At 34.3% G+C, this 17680-nt stretch overlaps 3 protein-coding genes across 15 annotated transcripts in view; 1 reads left to right on the forward strand and 2 right to left on the reverse strand.

Annotated features, from left to right (window-relative positions):
* Positions 1-765: 765 nt before the first annotated feature.
* Positions 766-3278, reverse strand: LOC108747960 (GTP-binding protein SAR1b). 4 transcript variants are annotated; one of them, XM_018485863.1, is made up of 6 exons: positions 3160-3278; positions 2430-2529; positions 1653-1772; positions 1491-1556; positions 1169-1404; positions 766-1048 (listed from the first exon to the last, which is right to left on the reverse strand). In XM_018485863.1, the coding sequence occupies exons 2-6, from the start codon at positions 2470-2472 to the stop codon at positions 932-934; spliced, it is 582 nt and encodes a 193-aa protein (XP_018341365.1). In that variant the 5' UTR covers positions 2473-2529; positions 3160-3278; the 3' UTR covers positions 766-931. The 4 variants fall into 4 exon arrangements, with proteins under 4 accessions (XP_018341365.1, XP_018341366.1, XP_018341368.1 ...); XM_018485864.1 differs by having other exon boundaries at positions 3177-3270; XM_018485866.1 differs by having other exon boundaries at positions 2946-3236.
* Positions 3279-4930: 1652 nt separating this feature from the next.
* LOC108747965 (protein kinase C-binding protein 1) overlaps positions 4931-17680 on the reverse strand; it is a 19275-nt gene continuing 6525 nt past the window's right edge. Inside the window, exons 1-10 of one of the 10 annotated variants that reach the window (XM_018485884.1) lie at positions 13116-13424; positions 11187-11522; positions 11036-11125; positions 10845-10934; positions 8728-9185; positions 8307-8643; positions 8042-8222; positions 5978-7948; positions 5602-5894; positions 4931-5196 (exon numbers count right to left, since the gene is read on the reverse strand). In XM_018485884.1, coding sequence (XP_018341386.1) covers positions 5074-5196; positions 5602-5894; positions 5978-7948; positions 8042-8222; positions 8307-8643; positions 8728-9182 — 3360 coding nt within the window. In that variant the 5' untranslated portion in view covers positions 9183-9185; positions 10845-10934; positions 11036-11125; positions 11187-11522; positions 13116-13424 and the 3' untranslated portion in view covers positions 4931-5073. The other 9 variants (XM_018485883.1, XM_018485885.1, XM_018485887.1 and 6 more) reach the window with 9 other exon arrangements.
* On the forward strand, positions 13596-17626 carry LOC108747966 (myotubularin-related protein 9). Its single transcript, XM_018485893.1, has 7 exons — positions 13596-14068; positions 14615-14780; positions 14847-15139; positions 15343-15446; positions 15905-16209; positions 16337-16660; positions 16785-17626. The coding sequence occupies exons 1-7, from the start codon at positions 13907-13909 to the stop codon at positions 17186-17188; spliced, it is 1758 nt and encodes a 585-aa protein (XP_018341395.1). The 5' UTR covers positions 13596-13906; the 3' UTR covers positions 17189-17626.

A 17680-nucleotide genomic window follows, 5' to 3' on the forward strand; every position in this document is an offset into this window, starting at 1 on the left:
TGCTGGTTTTTAAACAATATATCAGATATCATTGAGATATGCAATTCCATAATAAAATGAAAACTTTATAACTGTTTCATCTAATAATTTCTATTAATTTGATAGATTTGTAATCATTGTCAAAAGGAGAAATTATACTCATATATCTTGCATTTCCTGAATAATGGATTTCAAAATATATACAAAATATTGGCACAAATATAAGACTATAAATAAAAGTACAACATAAAAGTAAACACCAGCAACTAAATATAAAATAGCATTTAACAGAGTCATTCAGTGATTCTATGATGACATTTTAAATTAATGAAAAAAGAGAAAGTATTAATGAATTAACTTAACTTTCATAATTTACATACTGTAAGTTTTCAATGTTCCAAAACCACGATATATACGATTGCGTATAATATACTTTTCTGCATTGTAATTTATGTATATTTCTCTTTTAATATTTTATATAACATCACTAAAAATAAATCACCAAAAATAAATCTACAAAATTTGGAATTCTTAAATAGTTTATTAGTTTTATTTTATCAAAATGTTTTTATTTCATTCTTCAGCACGTATTATGATTATTCCCTTAATGTGATTCGCAAAGTGATAGACTCCCATAGAATCCGTTTAGGATTCGAAGTATTAAAAAAAATGAATGTTTATGGGCTTTTCATGTATATCAATGTCAAAGAAAGGAAATCTGTCCTATCCCTTGCAATGTAAGTTCTCGAGAATATTTGTCTCGTGTCTCTATTTATGAAAATTCTCTTAAATTTCGATTACTGCTTGTTCTTTTTTTTTTCTTTTTCGATGAACGATGTTTCCTCTCCTACTGCTGAATTCATATAAAGATTCCAGTAGCGATATCGGTACCATAGGAAAGGAAAATGATGAAACTGTTGAGAATCTGTCATGTGTATAATAATATGTACGTTCAATCGATGTATTGTGCAAGCCAACGGAAGCCTTCCCCATATCCCTGCCGCTTCAGAACTGAGCACATAAACAGTTCCAGCGGGCGGCCCGGTATTTCGCTGCGAGCAATTTTACCCTACAAATTTTCGATTACATTTCTTAATGAAAAGCCGATTCAAAAATTTTATTTCATTCTAATATTGTATAGTTCTTATACTAATATAGAAAATTAATATTTCGATTTGCATGGAAATACCTTTCCTGTTGTTTGTCCATACAGATTAAAGAAATTTCTGAGTTCATCTTCAGAAGCCGCGGATGGTTTGTCAATTTTATTGCCTAGCACGAGAACTGGACACGCGCTAAGTTGCTCATCAGTTAACAACGCATCTAACTCGGCTTTTGATTCTGGTAATCTTGTTCTGTCACTTGCGTCGACGAGGAACACTATCGCATCGACAGCTGGGAAATAATCCTTCCATACGCGACGTGCTGTAGAGGTACAATATGCAATAGTATGAGCAATTATTCTACAATAGGATAAAATGGAACATAAGATGTACATTTTTCTTGCATACCTTGAGTATGACCCCCAAGATCAAAAGTTGTAAATCTCATATTTCCGATAGACAATTCTTCAGATGCTAGAACAAGGATCATTAATAACTCAGTGAAATGTTGATTTTCATTATTTGTTGCAGTAATAAAGATATATATAATTTATACAGAAGTATAATTACTTGGATGTAATGTAGGTACATGTTGAGCTAAACGATCATCCTTGAGCATATGAAGCAATGTAGTTTTACCCGCGTTATCCAAACCTAGGAAGAGAAGCTTGCCACTCTTCTTCCATAGTCCTGAAACCAACAAAATCATACAGATCAAACATACAACAAATTTGTTGAGAAATAGAATATTTATATGAATTTATACTGTTAATAAGAAATGTTACATGGAATGAAATTAACTAATATCAAAATTTCCATAAATTATAAAATATCTACCTACTTTGTCAGATAACAAATATGATAAGTGTACATATTTAACAAATATTATCCTCCAAAAAATAATTCAGAATAAAAGAGCTTGTACAGTTATTATAAGAGTTTTACAATTGTTTCTTTAATGAAATTATTTAAATATTATATTCCAGATAATTATTTCAATAACAGAATCTTCTCAATAACATTATAAATATTTATAATTTCTAAATACTCTAAGTATTAGTATGACAGAGGATGCATTCAACAGAAAGCAATTTTGTAAGCGTTGTACGATTCCTTAATATATGATTGTGGTTCTTGATCTTTAATTTCTCACTGGATCTAAATGTATAAACCAATCATATTAAACAATTTTACAACAGTTTTAAAGCTGCTTCTTCTGTTGAAGGCAATTTATTACAATTATAATATTTGTAACAAGATTGAATCTTAGTACAAGCAGTGATTAGGCGATAAACTTATTACCTATTTGCATTAATGCAATTAATGCGAGAAAAAAGTTCTACCCACCGAGATAATTCAGCACTCCGGCGAACCAATCCCAAATAAACATATTTATAGCTGCAATTATGTGACGTCGACTGTGCTGTATATGAGTTAACGAATGACTCTGCAACAAGCAAAGCAAATTAACGAGAGATCACAATCTAGCAACGTGACTCGAACGACTGACTGTTTAAATCCGACCTCGCAACCTTGAACTCTCTAATAGGAAGCGAGATGCGAGGTCGTTATTGTCGTCGTCGAGCTCATTGCACGCATTCGCGTATCCCGGCGATCCGATTCCTCTCGGCTGCACCTCTCTCCACCTTCTTGGAAGCCTCGTGTTCTTCGCTGACAGTCTAATTAGACAGATATTTAATTTTACTTGCGGCAAAAGTGTAGAAAAGTGCAGACGAGGCGGAATGGAATGGAACTGTGATGTGGAATCTATGACGACTTGCTATTTTTCTCTCTCTCTCTTTTTCTCTCTCTTTCTCGCCATACGATTGACGAGCGATTTATTATTCTAAGACAACGGCTCACCAGATCTCCGTCTATCTCTTTCTCTCTCACTCTCTTGTTTACTGACAATAGATGATTATTAGCTCCTTTCGATGTCTTTCTTTTTTTCTCTCTCGCAAATCAACGAGAAGACGCGAGATTGATGGCTAATCTTTTGAAGAATCGCGCGCGTTACGTTAAAAAGTAACGGTCGAAGGCTCGTTACTCGTAGTTGATGTATGTTTCACGTACTCACTATGAAAAAAAACGTACGGAGGCCGCGGGAACGGAGAAAAGTGCTTTTCCTCCCATAGAAAGAGCAGCCCGACCACAGAGCCCCGTTGGCTGGCAATTGGCACTGGGTGACGTCTACTTCCGTTCGCCATGTTAGGCGAAATAATCGCTGCATTATAGGCGCGAGATTTTAAACATTTCTACTTATTTTTTGATATTTATTGTATTTAATTCTCATATATTTCCAAATTATTTTACAGCTGTAAAACGAAGCTGTGTTTCTTTCTTTTACAAAACAATTATAAATTGCATTTAATCTGAAAAAGAAAATTTTCTTTGAAGAATAAAGATAAAAAAAATGAGTTATAAATTGGGTTGTGTGTCTCTTAGGCATGTTTAAATTGATGGAAAAGGAATTTAGTGAGAAGCATGTTCAATACATTTCTGCGTACCTTTACTTGGTTTATTAATAAACGCATTGAATATTATTTTTGTCTACATGTGTCAGATTTTACCGGAATAAATGCTTATGCATGTTCTTCACAAGAATATCGATTATCCTATCCACAGATGTGTTTATACTGTTTACGTCATAAAGCTTTGTTGAAAAAATAATTTTTATTTTTTATCTCGTGTTTTCCAATTTTATCTGTAGAGGAACTGAGAAGTTATGTGGTTAGTGTTATAGTTAGAAAAGTAGCGTTATCAAATTTCAAACAAGATTATGACAATACTTACAAGGGAAACACCAAGTTCTGTTTCCGCCAATTTGGTTGAATTTTATACATATAATAGCTCAGCTCACCAACTAATTCGTATTAAAATTATTCTATGCATCTCTCAAGCAATCGCGAGAAAAACGTGTTAAAAATTTACTCGTTCAAAATGTGCTGATCAGTTAGAACGAAGCAAATAAGCGGCGCGATGTAGTCAATAAAGGCTGACTGCAATGCAAAACCTCGGGAATTTTATTTTTACAAATTTTTTTATATGCAACCTATTATTGTGTATGTATATTTTTTAATATTTGACCTAAAACATTAATGTTTAATAATTTTTAAACATTAATTTTTCAGATCAAATATCAAAAAATACACATGCAGATGAGAAATACAATTTTTTAAAAATAAGCTTAAAAGACTCTCCCTCCCTCTCTCCACAACGTTATAATCAGACGTCTTTACTGAGGCAGCGTTTCGATATTCACTACCAGTGCTGGAAATCTATAATGCACGTAACATATACTATAGAATTGCAGTATTGGCAATGAATATCGAAATACAGCCTGATTACGCTACGCTATTATTTAGTTCATTATGAACACGTACATTTTTAATGTTTCTCACGAAAACATAAAAAAAACATCCTATAATTTAAATACAAATTAGAGGGCTGAACTATTATGTGCGTGCGTGCGTGCGTAATTCAGTTTAATCAGAGAAAACAAAACTTGGTATTCCCATTGTTAGATACATTTAACATGATATATGTATAATTGTTATATTACAAAAAATTATCGATTCATATCTAACAATATCTAACATTTCTTTAAGCATAATTTATTATATCTCTCATACTTTTCCTATAATTATTAAATTATCACTGTCTAATGTTAATTAAATTAAAATACCATAAGTTTATTACAAACGTCAATGATTTGCGTTACCTTTGTGTTTCTCATAATGTGTCAGTATTGATCCAAGGTCAAAAATTATAAAGACAGCATTACGAATATTTACATCATGTAATTGAAAGTATTTCAGAAAGAAAATTACATATTAAATATATTCGGATTGTAAGTAACAAACATTGCAGTATAGTTTAAATCAAGACTTGTAGATTATTTGCAGATACAAATTTACTTGCAATATTACTGAAACTCTTTTCATCTTACTCGTATTGATACCGAATCAATTACAAATAAATTGCTATTTGCCTACTGCGTATCTTGACTGGTTTTATCTTTATTAACGGACGAAGCAGACGGAATTGCATTCAATTTCATGTTGGATGATAGAAGATACGTTTTAGTTGCTGTATTCTCGGCAATGACATAACTCTGAAAAGTATAAATACTTCAAAACTATCATAGTAAAACACGATTTATTCGCAAATATAACTTAAAATTCAGCTTTGAAGCATCTAGAGCACAACAATGTAAGTTTAAAAATATAAAATTCTGTTAGAGGCCAATAAAATGTGAATTATTAACAAATATATAATATCAGACTAGACAGTATTTCTTATCTATATATTCAAATTTCTTTATATCGCAAATATTTTTAATTTTTATTAAAAAGAAAATTAAACGAGCAAGGAAAGTTTTCGAAATTAGAATAACATAGTATTCTGTTATAATATTTTCAAGCTATTTTTTCTGTTTGGACCGCTAGGATTTACACTAATTCATTCTAGACTTTTCAAGTTCAAAGTAACGTGATTAATATTTAATACGAGTCATTACCTGTTGTGAACTTAAATTTGTATTTGAGCTAACAATAGTAGTAGCATATGCAGATTGCTGAGAACATGTCCGCATGTGTGTGGGCCAATGTGACTCTTGGCACGGATAATTACAGTAAGCAGTATTCCAGCAACAATAAAACATTGCTTCCTGTCCACATTTGGCACACCATTGTTTCTTCTTGGTCTCCTCGATACATCGGTTCTTTTCATCTTCAATCTCTTTACGAATTTCCTCAATCGATCGCAATTTCTCCGCTTCCATACTCGCGCGCATCTCACGTTGAGTACGATCTGGAATTTATAATGTTTCCTGAAGTATTCTTATGTTAATGTAACTGTTAAATATTTTTTTGCAATAAAAAAACCAGGTATACCGGCGTTGTGTTTCAATTCGGTTAGCTGCTGCTGATGTTGCCACTTCATATGCTCGATCTGCTTTCGCAGGAAAAGTATGGTCGCCTGATAATTGTCAGTGGTACCATTCTCGCCGTTAATACTGTTCTGGGCTGCCGCCTCCTTGTACGCCTCTTCCATCAAATAGCTCATTTTTCTCGCAAGTTCATGCGCATCATGATGCAGACGTGCGCTGATCGGTCCGGCCTCCGGAGGTGTCACTTGATATGTGGATAATGTTTCTTGACCAATCGGAGAAATCTCCATAATTCCATCTGCGTTCGACGAATATTGAATATTTTTTGAATTAGATTTAGGAAAACTCTTCTTAGCCTTTTGAGATGAATTAAGATGTCCCTCATTGTTGCCTTGACTAAGGTCGATTGTCGCGACCTGTTTCGCGGGCTCATTAGGTTTTCCATTGGGAACCACAAGGAGCAACACAGATTTATCCGTTATAGGAACAACTGGATTCGTCGATGTAATGGTATGAGTAACACTTGCATTTGATGCAGACGATAAGGTTATATCGATTTCAGGCATGTTTTTTATATTCAATGGATCATTCAACAGTGATATTCTAGGAACGCCTTTGTTTGAATTCGACAATTTTTCATCTTCTTTGCTCGCAGATAGAGACATCAATTCTTTCTCTGCGTTTAATTTATCAACAATACTCGTTTTCAGCTTGAACGCTTTGTTGTTTCTTGTATACTTTGTTATTACCTTCGAGTTGTCTATTTGTGAGAATGTCACTTTAGGATTAATATTTTTCAAAAGAGATTTCTTCTGCACTACCGTATCAGTAACTGGATAAACTGCAGGTTTAGGCAAAATTTTTATAAATGATTTCATTTCATTTTTCGGTTTCTGTGAATTATTCTCATTTGAGATACTAGCATTAGAATTTATGCTATTACTTAAGGTATTAACATTAGAACTTGTGCTACTATTTGAAATACTAACATTAAAACTTATGTTATTGTTTGCGAAATTAGCATTAGGACTTAGGCTATTATTTGAGATATTAGGATTTATGCTATTATTTTCGGCATCAGTTTCTGTATGCGCAACATTTAATCGAGAAGTTGATGTCTTCACATTACTTGATTTCCCATTTTTTACCGTTTTGTTTTGAGCAACTTCTTGAGAGTTTGACTTTACAATTTCTTGATCTGCTTTCTTATTCAATTTATTACTATTATCTAGATCAGTTTGCGAGCTTGAAGTATTCTTAACATCAGTATCTAATTTTTGTACTTTTGGCGATGTTGCTTCGTTCTCCTTTTCACAAGCATTACTTGTCGGGTCAATATCTATTTCATTAATGTTAGTCAATTCGTCACTCTGTGATTTACTTTTAAAAGAACTTTGTCTTTTTTGTGGCAATTTCTTTTTCTGAGATGTGGGAACTTTGGGATTGGGAAGATGATTCTTGGGTTCGAGGGGATTGTAATTCGGTAGCATCAGCCGTATCTGCAACGGATTGTTCGGGTCGTACTGAATTTTGGATGGAGCAAATTTGAACTGGCCAAACATAAGCGCTAGTTTTCTACAATGTCGAGCAATTTCTTTTACGCACTCATCCATGTCGGATTTCCGTTTACGAGGAGATGGCGATGGTGGCTCTTCAGAGTACAAGAAAAGGTCCTTCGGCGACACCCAGGCGCGGTCGTGTTCACCAAAGAAACGCACATCCACGTATCCTTGAGAATTTGTGCGAGGCATTGCTTTTGCCGGCCAAAACGGAAAACCCTTTAATTTGGCCCATACAAGTGGATGAGGTCGACGGCAGGGTTCAATAAACCACGAAGGTTGATGCCTTGGCAAATTTCGACTATGTGCATAGCAATCAGGACATGCATCAATTTCTGAGATTTCTTGACGTGCTACTTTAATCATTTGCTTCGCTGCGTTTGTCAGTTTCGACGTATCTGCGTAAACCCCACCGCCTGTAAATATCAACAAAAGATAAGTTTATTTATCAATTCCTTTAATACTCATGATTTAGAAACTATGGATTAAAACACAGCAAATTCACGTACACGTATTGAACACAATGCAATTATGTTGAATCCATTTTGCATCGGCCATAAACGCATCGGTACTGCCGTAAAGCTTAGCCCGCACATTCGATTCCAAAAGACTCAAGTCCATAGGTTTGATAACATATTCTAGGTAGTTCGGTACTTCTACGAGATCCACCGGTTTGCAAAATGGCTCAGACTATATCAAGAATAAAAATTAATCAAGAATACATTAAATAAGTAAATTATAAGGCAATAAACACTTAATAAAAAATATACATACGCCGGGATAGTCACGTAACTTTTCAACCACATGCTTGAGCAACATGCACAATTGATCGACTGATAATTGCGCCATGGCTACGGAACGTGTCTCGGCGTTTTCTGCTTTCAAAATGGTTGCACATTCCCCACATATCCACTTGTCCAGAGATGATGGCATGCCTCCTATACATTTACGATGATAGGAGCGAGGACAGGCAGTACAGTAAGCGTCAATATTCTCCTTGTGGCATCGCCAACAAAATCGATCATAGCCAGTCTTCATCAATTTCTTTCTCTTACCTCTCGTGCCACTTTCTTCCGTCGAAGAATTAGTAGATTCCACCATCGTCGATTTGCTGAAAATATCAATGTCCTTCTTTTTATATATATACACAACGTTTGTGTAAATTTTCTATAAAGATACAATACACAATACTAACTTTAAAGTTCTTCGTTTTCGTTTGAAAGTTTCTTCTTTTTTTACAGAATTTTTGCTATCTATGCTTTTAACTTCCATTTCTTTATCTGTAGTTTGAGATTCTACAAGGGAGTCTACATTTTGTGTCTCTTGCTTCTTGTCCGTCTTAGTATCATCCTGCTTATCAATTATCAATGATTTTAAATCCTTCGTAGTCCGTTCACTTTTCATCGTTTCACTTTTTACATCATCAGAATTTTTCTCCAAGCTTGTACAATCAGCAGTTGTATCTAATGTTAAACTTTTTTTTTCTTTTGTATCAGCAACTGTTTCGTTCAACTCATCATGCCGATCAACTGGTGGTGAAGCAGTTGATTTTACTTCGTTCGTTGTTAACTCTATTGTCGTGTTTACTTTGTCTGCGATGGGCGATTTTCTCGAACCTTCGCTGCTCTCATGGGACGCCATTTTGGTCATCACCTTCAACAGAAAACATCTAATTGGTTTATTGAAAAACGTATCTCTTAAGGCCACAGCACACACTTTCACACAACGCAAAGATAAAAGAATCAACCAATTAAAGTTCTTCTTTTTCGAAAAATGCAAGAAAAGGAATGATTTTGATTGATTGATTCTCTTATACACTATGTGTTATGCACTATGCAAGTCTATGCTGTGGCTTTAACATAGATATGCCATCTTGTATAGAACCATATGTATGCTACTTTTCTTTTAGGAGATTAGTATTCAGTTTTCTGAATGATGCATACTGATTATTCAATTACTATAAGCATATGAGACCAACAGTTTTAATACTGATTCCAAATAGCGGATTTTTCGAGAGATGTTTCTGTGGGTAAGAACACTGGGGAGATTGCCGATCTTTTCCAAGAGGAGATACGAACGTAAATATTTTAGTTCCTAGGATCATACCCAGAACCTCTGGCACGATAGACTAGTGTCTTGTTATGCTCGTACTGGGTATTCATAGTGAGTTCTTATATTTAAGATCATCTTAAATATATTCTTAAGCACTAATCACGGAGCCGTATTAGCATCTTAAGACATTATATAGTCTTATAATAAGTACAGACTATGAATATTGGCCACAGTCGACACAAATGTTCTATTTTTTTTTGGCATTCAATGAATAACAAAAATAAGCTCGTTTAGTCTGTTCTTATTTTAAAACTGTCTTGAGATAACGGCTCTATGATATTTATAATACAGCTTATGATATCTGTTGAGACTATACTTAAGATAGTCTTAAGCCAGTGGTACACAATGCTGGTTTTCTTGCTGGATTGCTAGTTGGATTAGAGTACTGACAGTGCCAGAATCGCAGTCAATACAATGACAAGAATCTAATTCAGCTAGTAATCCTGATAGAAAACTAGCATCATATTAAAGCTATCAGTTTAAAATATAAGAACTTTAAATATAAGATTATGGCCAGTATTCATTCGATTCTTATTTTTTAAGATCATTTAAAAAAATATTTTAAAATACTAATATACAACCTTCTAATTGGTTTATAACATTTGGACTTAAGACAGTCTTAAATATAAGAATCAATTATAAATACTGGATGTAGAATAATACTTGCAATAACTATCTCTTAACAGGAAAGCAGCCGTAATCTATTTACATAATTATTACATTATTTAGTATAAAATTTATATAGAGAATACTTTATATTCAATAAAAAATCGAATTTTTCTTTTAAGATCACAATAAAGACGAAAAGGACTAAAATCAATGGTGTTCACTTAATGGCTTATGAAGATATACAAATTTTCTGAAAAATAATGATTCACCATAACTTTGAATAATTCATTAAAGTCAAATTGGAGCAGGCCAATGAAAAGTGTTAATGGTGAGATAAAGTCATTTAAAGAATACATATTACACATATTCTAGAATAAGCCATAAATAATAAATCAAAAGTCAGAAGGTAGAAATTGACCAATCACAGTCAATTATTCTTCTTACATTTGATTGTGATTGGTCAATTTTTATCTTCTGACTTCTGATTTATTATTAATGGCTTATTGTAAAATGGCCATTAGTTTAACATCTAACTTTGATCGTGACGCTTTTCGTATTTAGGTAATATTATTTTCATATCTGCGAGATTACCTACAATGATAAGAACTGCTGCATACTAGTAACAATTCGAAGATCCAAGTGGCTGCTTCTAGTATCTGGATAGATTCTCCCAGTAATTTGCTACAAGACATTAGCATTCTCGATGTGATTATTATTGTAGAAAACATTGCTAAAGTGCACGCGAGTGTATTCAAGATGTTGAACTTAAACAGGTCCTTTACCTTGTAGAGAGATTCCAGGATATAATGCTTTTGTATTCCTAATTACACTTAATCACCCTCGAAAAACGGACCGCGAGTCACTAATGCGGCCTAGCAGATCGCTAACGTCAGTAAATGCAGCGTCACAGTGTCAATCAAATCATTTACTAACTCAATTTTACTCGATTCAACTCGAGGCTTCCACACCAGAAAGCTTGCTCTCCTCTTCGTGGAATGCCAGCCTTGCTTGCTATCGGTGGCGCCACCAATCGACGGTGTCCCTCACGGAGTCCTACGGATACCATCTCGGTCAATCGTGGTCACGTGATACCCGATACCATCTCGAATAATCGTGGTCACGTGACACTCCGTCGCGCCGCTATCTTCCATCCTGTTTCTATTTTCGCCGGTTGTCCTTGTTGATGGAGAAAACAGCTGTCAATCGTTCTCCACAGAAATCCACGACAATTTTACTGTGACAACTCACGATTCCTCCGCGGCAATGGAGCTACGAGCAAGAAATAAATATTTCAATTAGATTTGTTCTGATCACAAAAACATGCGTGAAAATAAAATAGCAAATAAAAAGAAATCACAGATATAATATTACATCAAACACACAAGGTCTGTTTGTGATGTTTTACACTTAGTATCTTCGCTTTCTCTCTTCTCAATGTCCGAATACATATTTATCATTTTAAGTTAAAACATTTTTGAGGATTTCAAACAACAAAACCTACCTTCTACAATAAGCCGTTACTCAAGCTTTAAGTTTTAAGCAGTAAGAAATTGACCAGTCACAGTCGAATGTGAGAAGAATAATCGATTGATTAATTTCTTTACAGGCTCACTTAAAGCTTAGAGATAATTATAGTTGCTTTCCATTTACACTGATTCTCAGATAATTCTCACTTGTGAAGTCATAACTCAGTTGAATGAACGTTCCTTTTGCATACTGAGACAAGTGAGACTTGACTGATTTTTTATCTGTAATCTGTACAAGATTGAGACCATGTGCTTTAGTAAATCTCATAAGTTTACTTTAAAAATAAAATTATAAACCCTGATGGCAAAGTCTATGAAAACAGATTTTGAGTAGAGCCTGCTATTAATTTTTTATTACAGAAAGACAACTGTACATAAAGTTTATACTATCAGACAATGTCAGCAAACTGCTATCAAAAATATGACAAAGCCTGCTGACATGCTATACCAGTATACCAAATTGGTGACAGAAACTGAACAGTACCTAACACTGCATAACCTGACAGCAGATTGCAAGTAAAAACTGAATAGAGCCTGTTGACATAATCTGACAACAAATACCGAGCAAGATCTGTCATTTTCATGACTCTGCCATGAGACTTGCTTCTCGTAGGAAGAAAATGCTAGGAGTCCTATAAGAGTTGATGACGTAAATCAAATAGACAAGTTTTCTAGAGATTCCCAAACTCATTCGTAGTGTTCTTTGAATCTCTGAATATTTTTCGGACTATTTTATAACTTTCTGTATTTTGAAACTAAGTAATATTTTAGCAATAAAACTATATTGATTGTTTCCAGTTTTCACACTAGTATACATAAATACTTATGTATAATTATATATAACCGTTTATATATATATATATATAATTTCTTATAAAAAACCAGATCGTTTTAATGAAAGTGACAGATCTTGCTTGATTTCTACCAATCTGCTGTCAGGTTATGTCAGCAATCTGTTGACAAAATATCAGCATGCTTCATCGACAAATCCATAGTTAAATGCAGACACAGATGGCTATGGTTTTGTAGTAAAAAATCTGATCGAGTTTGCTATCAATTTGCGTAAAAATTGCTAACATTGCTATCAGGGAATCTATATTGCCATGTGATAACTTGTTATCAAATTAAGCAAGTTACGACGTCATTAATCAGCATATGAAATACTCAGTTCACTTCAGACTCAGTCTCACTTGTGTGTAAATGGAAAGCAGCTGATGACTTAAGAAACTGTAGAAAGCCTAAAACAAAACGTCATTAATAGCAGTGAAGAGCAGTGAGGCTAAACGTTGTTGGAAAGGACACAATGTAGAACAATTTAGAAGCACGTACCACACACCTTCTTCTTCCAGAAAGCAACAATAATCGAAATGTGACGCTGTCATCCCGTGATAAAACTTCCTGAGAGATGCCCTGGATTTCCTCTGATTTCGTGGCAATGTTCTCGCCTTTTGATCAATTGGTTTGCTCGCGCATAAATCAAAGAATTGATCATGGAATCAAGTTGCCTCGATATCGTAATTGCGAGACATTTCCCTTATTTCATCAGTTAGATATGGATGACAAATACCGTCAGATATCATAATCCCATCGCCGAACCATCACTGTATTTTTATCATCTCATCACCCATTGGTTTAATCACCCGTGTCATTCAATAGGTTATGTGATTCACGGTCACGTGGTTCTCGATATAACCTCTTTTCTCTCTCTCTTTCTCTCTCTCTCTCTCTTTCTCTCTCTCTCTCTCTCTCTTTCTCTTTCTCTCGTTCTTTCTCTCAGTTTGTGATATCGCGAGTAATCGCGAGTAAAGCGATCACCACGATGCACGTCAATGGATGGTGCAGCGGATTATATACATGGATCGCGCAGATAGTAAACAAGTCGTACAACAGCTGTGACTTTACTTATCTAGTCATTATCGAAATAAATGGGGAACGTCGCCGACGAATCCGTCATTGAAGTGTGAACCTTCAAAGGAAAAGTCAAAATTGGCTAAGCAAATTATGCCTGGAGAATCTTGTAACAGTCCGACGAATCAACAGACTATTTAGGTTATGTTATTCCATCAAAGTGTTCGTATTTTATCGAGAACCTCATCGGTCGCCACGTAGAGAGGAATCAAGGCTATAATGGGCGATCACATCGGCGATAATATATTAATTCCGCAAGTTGATAATGTTGTATTGGTCGATAAAAGCGATGGCAATAACAAGAGCATAGATGGGACGCTGTGTATTAGCGGTCATCACCTCATTTTATCCTCTAGGCAGGATGACGGACAGGAGCTTTGGGTAAACATTAATAATACATTTTTCTCATTACTACTCCAAGGAATGTCATAAAGATATCTAAAGGACGTTGTATGTTCTAAGAGTTTCCATGAATAAAATTGCTGAGTTTCCTTAAATAAAATTGCTAGATAGATTTTAGCATATTTGAATGAATAATCTTATTTAAATAGACATCTATTCATAGGTTTGTCCTTGTGGCTGTAAACTCGTACTTAAAAGATTTTGTATATATATAAAATTTTATATATTAAAAATATATGTATTTTAGATATTAAACTTTATATATAAAAATATATATACTAAAACTTTCTTGCTTTTGCTAAATTTTCAATATATATATTGGAAATTTAGTAAAAGCAAGAAAGTTTTAATATAGTTCAATGCAGTGACAAAAAATAGACATCATTTCCTCTGTCTTTGAACTTTGAAAGAAAGCATCATTTACTTTTTAAAAACATATTTTAAAAAATTGAAGTTTTGACCATTTTCAAGTATATTTTTCTCCTTAAATCAGTTTCCAACTTTGAATTTTTTTCTTTTCACCAGCTGATGAACAGGAATATCGACGTCGTGGAGAAGAAACTGAATGCTCAAAGTTCGGGTGGTAGCATAATATTGAAGTGCAAGGATTTTCAAATTCTTCAGTTAGATATTGGATCTACTAACGATTTAATCAACGCTATATTATCTATAGAGAAGCTGATCTCACTTGGTAATTTATTGGTATAACTTGCAATATTGTTCAACAGTGAGATATTAATTACTGCTTACTTTGCAGACCAAACTTTACAATATCCATTCTTCTATCGACCACAGACAACTAACAACATCATGGTACAAATAGAAGATGGATGGACAGCGTTTGCACCTGTCTCCGAATGGTCTAGATTATTGGCGGCTCACGGAGATGAATGGCGTATCAGTTACCTGAACAGAGACTACAAAGTTTGTATATCGTATCCGTCGGCAGTTATAGTACCGCGTCAAGTAGACGACAAAGTTGTAATAGCTTCAGCTGGCTTTAGAGATGGTGGAAGATTCCCAGTTTTATGTTACAGACACGAAGGAGGGGTAAGTAATATATTATTAGATCTGTAATCTGTATAGCTGAACTAGTAGTGTACATTTTCGGAACTTTAAGTGAAATATATATATTGTATATGACGAAAGTGTGAGAAAGAGAAAGTTTTGCAGTCTGTGTAAAAATAAAAAATAGATTACTTTAAATTATAAAGTAACATCTACTCAACTGTGACTTTTCTTTTTTATTGTAGAGCATATTATTGAGAAGCAGTCAACCGTTATGCGGTGCTACCGGTAAGAGATGCAAAGAAGATGAAAAACTGTTAAATGCAGTTCTAAGTCCTGGAAGACGTGGGTAAATATATTGCTCTTAAATCATAAATATTCGTTTTTCGGTATTTCCTGGTGAAAATTTTTCTTATAATTTTTATACAAATTGGAATATTTTTCGGAAATATTCAAAAATATTCGGAAAGTTTACATCTTCTCTCAGAATTTTTCATACAAGTGAATTCTGAAATATTCTGAGATTTCTTATTCCATAATTAAAACAAAATATTTTTAAATGTTTTAGATTTTATAATATTTCATCAGAAATTATATTTACAAAAAAATCTTAGAAATCTTATGATACATTCAATTAACATATATGAAAAATTTTGAGAAAAAAATATAGATTTTCTAAGAAGTATTCCAATTCATATAAAAAATGTGAAAAAGTTATAAAAATCTTATAGAAATTTTGAAAAATTATATGAAAAATTCTGGGACAAATTTTTACCAGGGTTTACAGTTATTGAATTTTATTTATAGGTACATAGTAGACACAAGATCGGTTAATCAGGCACAGAGTGCCAGAGCCAGAGGCGGAGGCACAGAAATGGACGCGGCTTATCCGCAATGGCGAAAAGTACATAAACCAGTTCCTCGACCACACGAATTAGCCGATAGTTTCTACAAATTAATAGAAACTTGCAACGATGTCAACAGTTCTACTTCGCAGTGGCTGTCGAAATTGGATAGCAGTGGATGGTTAACCGCCGTACAGAGTGCTTTAAATGCTGCCTGTGTAACCGCGCAATGCCTGCATCAAGAAGCCGCGGCAGTGCTAGTGCACGGTGTGTATATCAAATATTAATAATTAATAATAATATTTAATAATTAATATTGCGAAAGTTGCGTTCATCTACTCTTTCCTTCAGAATATTAATCGTGTAATATTAATAACGTAATTTTGATTTATAGGCAGCACAGGCAGGGATTCTACATTGGTGGTAACCAGTTTGGCTCAGGCAATACTAAATCCTGATTGTCGAACAGTACGAGGACTTCAAGCGCTTATAGAACGTGAATGGCTACAAGCCGGCCATCAATTTTTCAGTCGGACCCGTTGTGGAGCCTATCAGCCTTCAAGCTCGCAAAATCCGACACACGCGCCAACTTTTTTGCTTTTCCTCGATTGCCTATACCAACTGCATCATCAATTCCAATTTAGCTTCGAGTATACCGCGGATTTACTCGTAAAATTGTACAAGCACGCCTATTCTTCGAACTATGGTACATTTTTAGGTATGTGAAATATTAATTATATTTTTTTTTATTAATCCTATATCACTTATACATTTGTTAAGATTTCCATTTCTTCATTATTGCTATTTATTGTACTTACTCGTAATATATATCTTTCATTCAGGTGATTCTGAAGCGGAAAGAATAAAATTACGGCTGTCTGAACGGACTTACAGTTTATGGTCGTACATGAATCAACCGGACGTTTTGGAACAGTGGATAAATCCATTGTACGAGCCTAATCCGGGAGTGATTTGGCCCAGCGTTGCACCTATCAGTATTCAACTATGGAGAGAATTGTATCTCGCGCATACGAGCACAGCCCCGTGGGATGGCATGCTCTCCTATGTGAAGCAGATCAAGCAGAATCACACAGCGGTGCGCAAAGTAGCCGCACAACTACAGGCGCAAATCAAGCAAGCGTTGGAGGAGATTCGATCGGATTCGGATATGTCACGGGGAGATACGGACAATCAAGAGGATCATCCCCGTATAGCGCAATTGAGTCTAGAGTCTCAGAGTACTTGATACAGATTGTAGAGACTGAAGAAAACCCGAAGAAATCTGTGCCGTTCAACGATCTTGTCAATATGCCTTTAACTATACGTTAGTCCGCAAGGATCAACGGTCTTCACGATAAACCTGCCACGAATGCTGAAGCCTTCGTAAATTATTGACGCAATTCTTTCGACTTCTTATCGGAATGAAGAAAAGGGTGTTTATTAGCTTAAGAATAGTCTGCGTATTATCGTTGTCAATATAGATTTGGATATTGTATCGTGTAAAAGGTATTTCTCTCACGTTATTTCAGTCATAGAAGTCACGCGATTTTCGCCTATATAATAAAACTCGCATTACCGAAAAAGGGTATCAAGTATCTAAACAATTTAAACAAGAGACACAAGATAAATTGTGATATTTTTTATTTTACGACAAACACATGGTTCGTATCGTACCATGAAAGAGTTAACGATATTACATAATATATACATATATATATTATATAAAAAATTCTATATA

Source organism: Trachymyrmex septentrionalis, unplaced genomic scaffold, assembly GCF_001594115.1.
Source record: "Trachymyrmex septentrionalis isolate Tsep2-gDNA-1 unplaced genomic scaffold, Tsep1.0 scaffold208, whole genome shotgun sequence".
Classification (NCBI taxonomy): Eukaryota; Metazoa; Arthropoda; class Insecta; order Hymenoptera; family Formicidae; genus Trachymyrmex; species Trachymyrmex septentrionalis.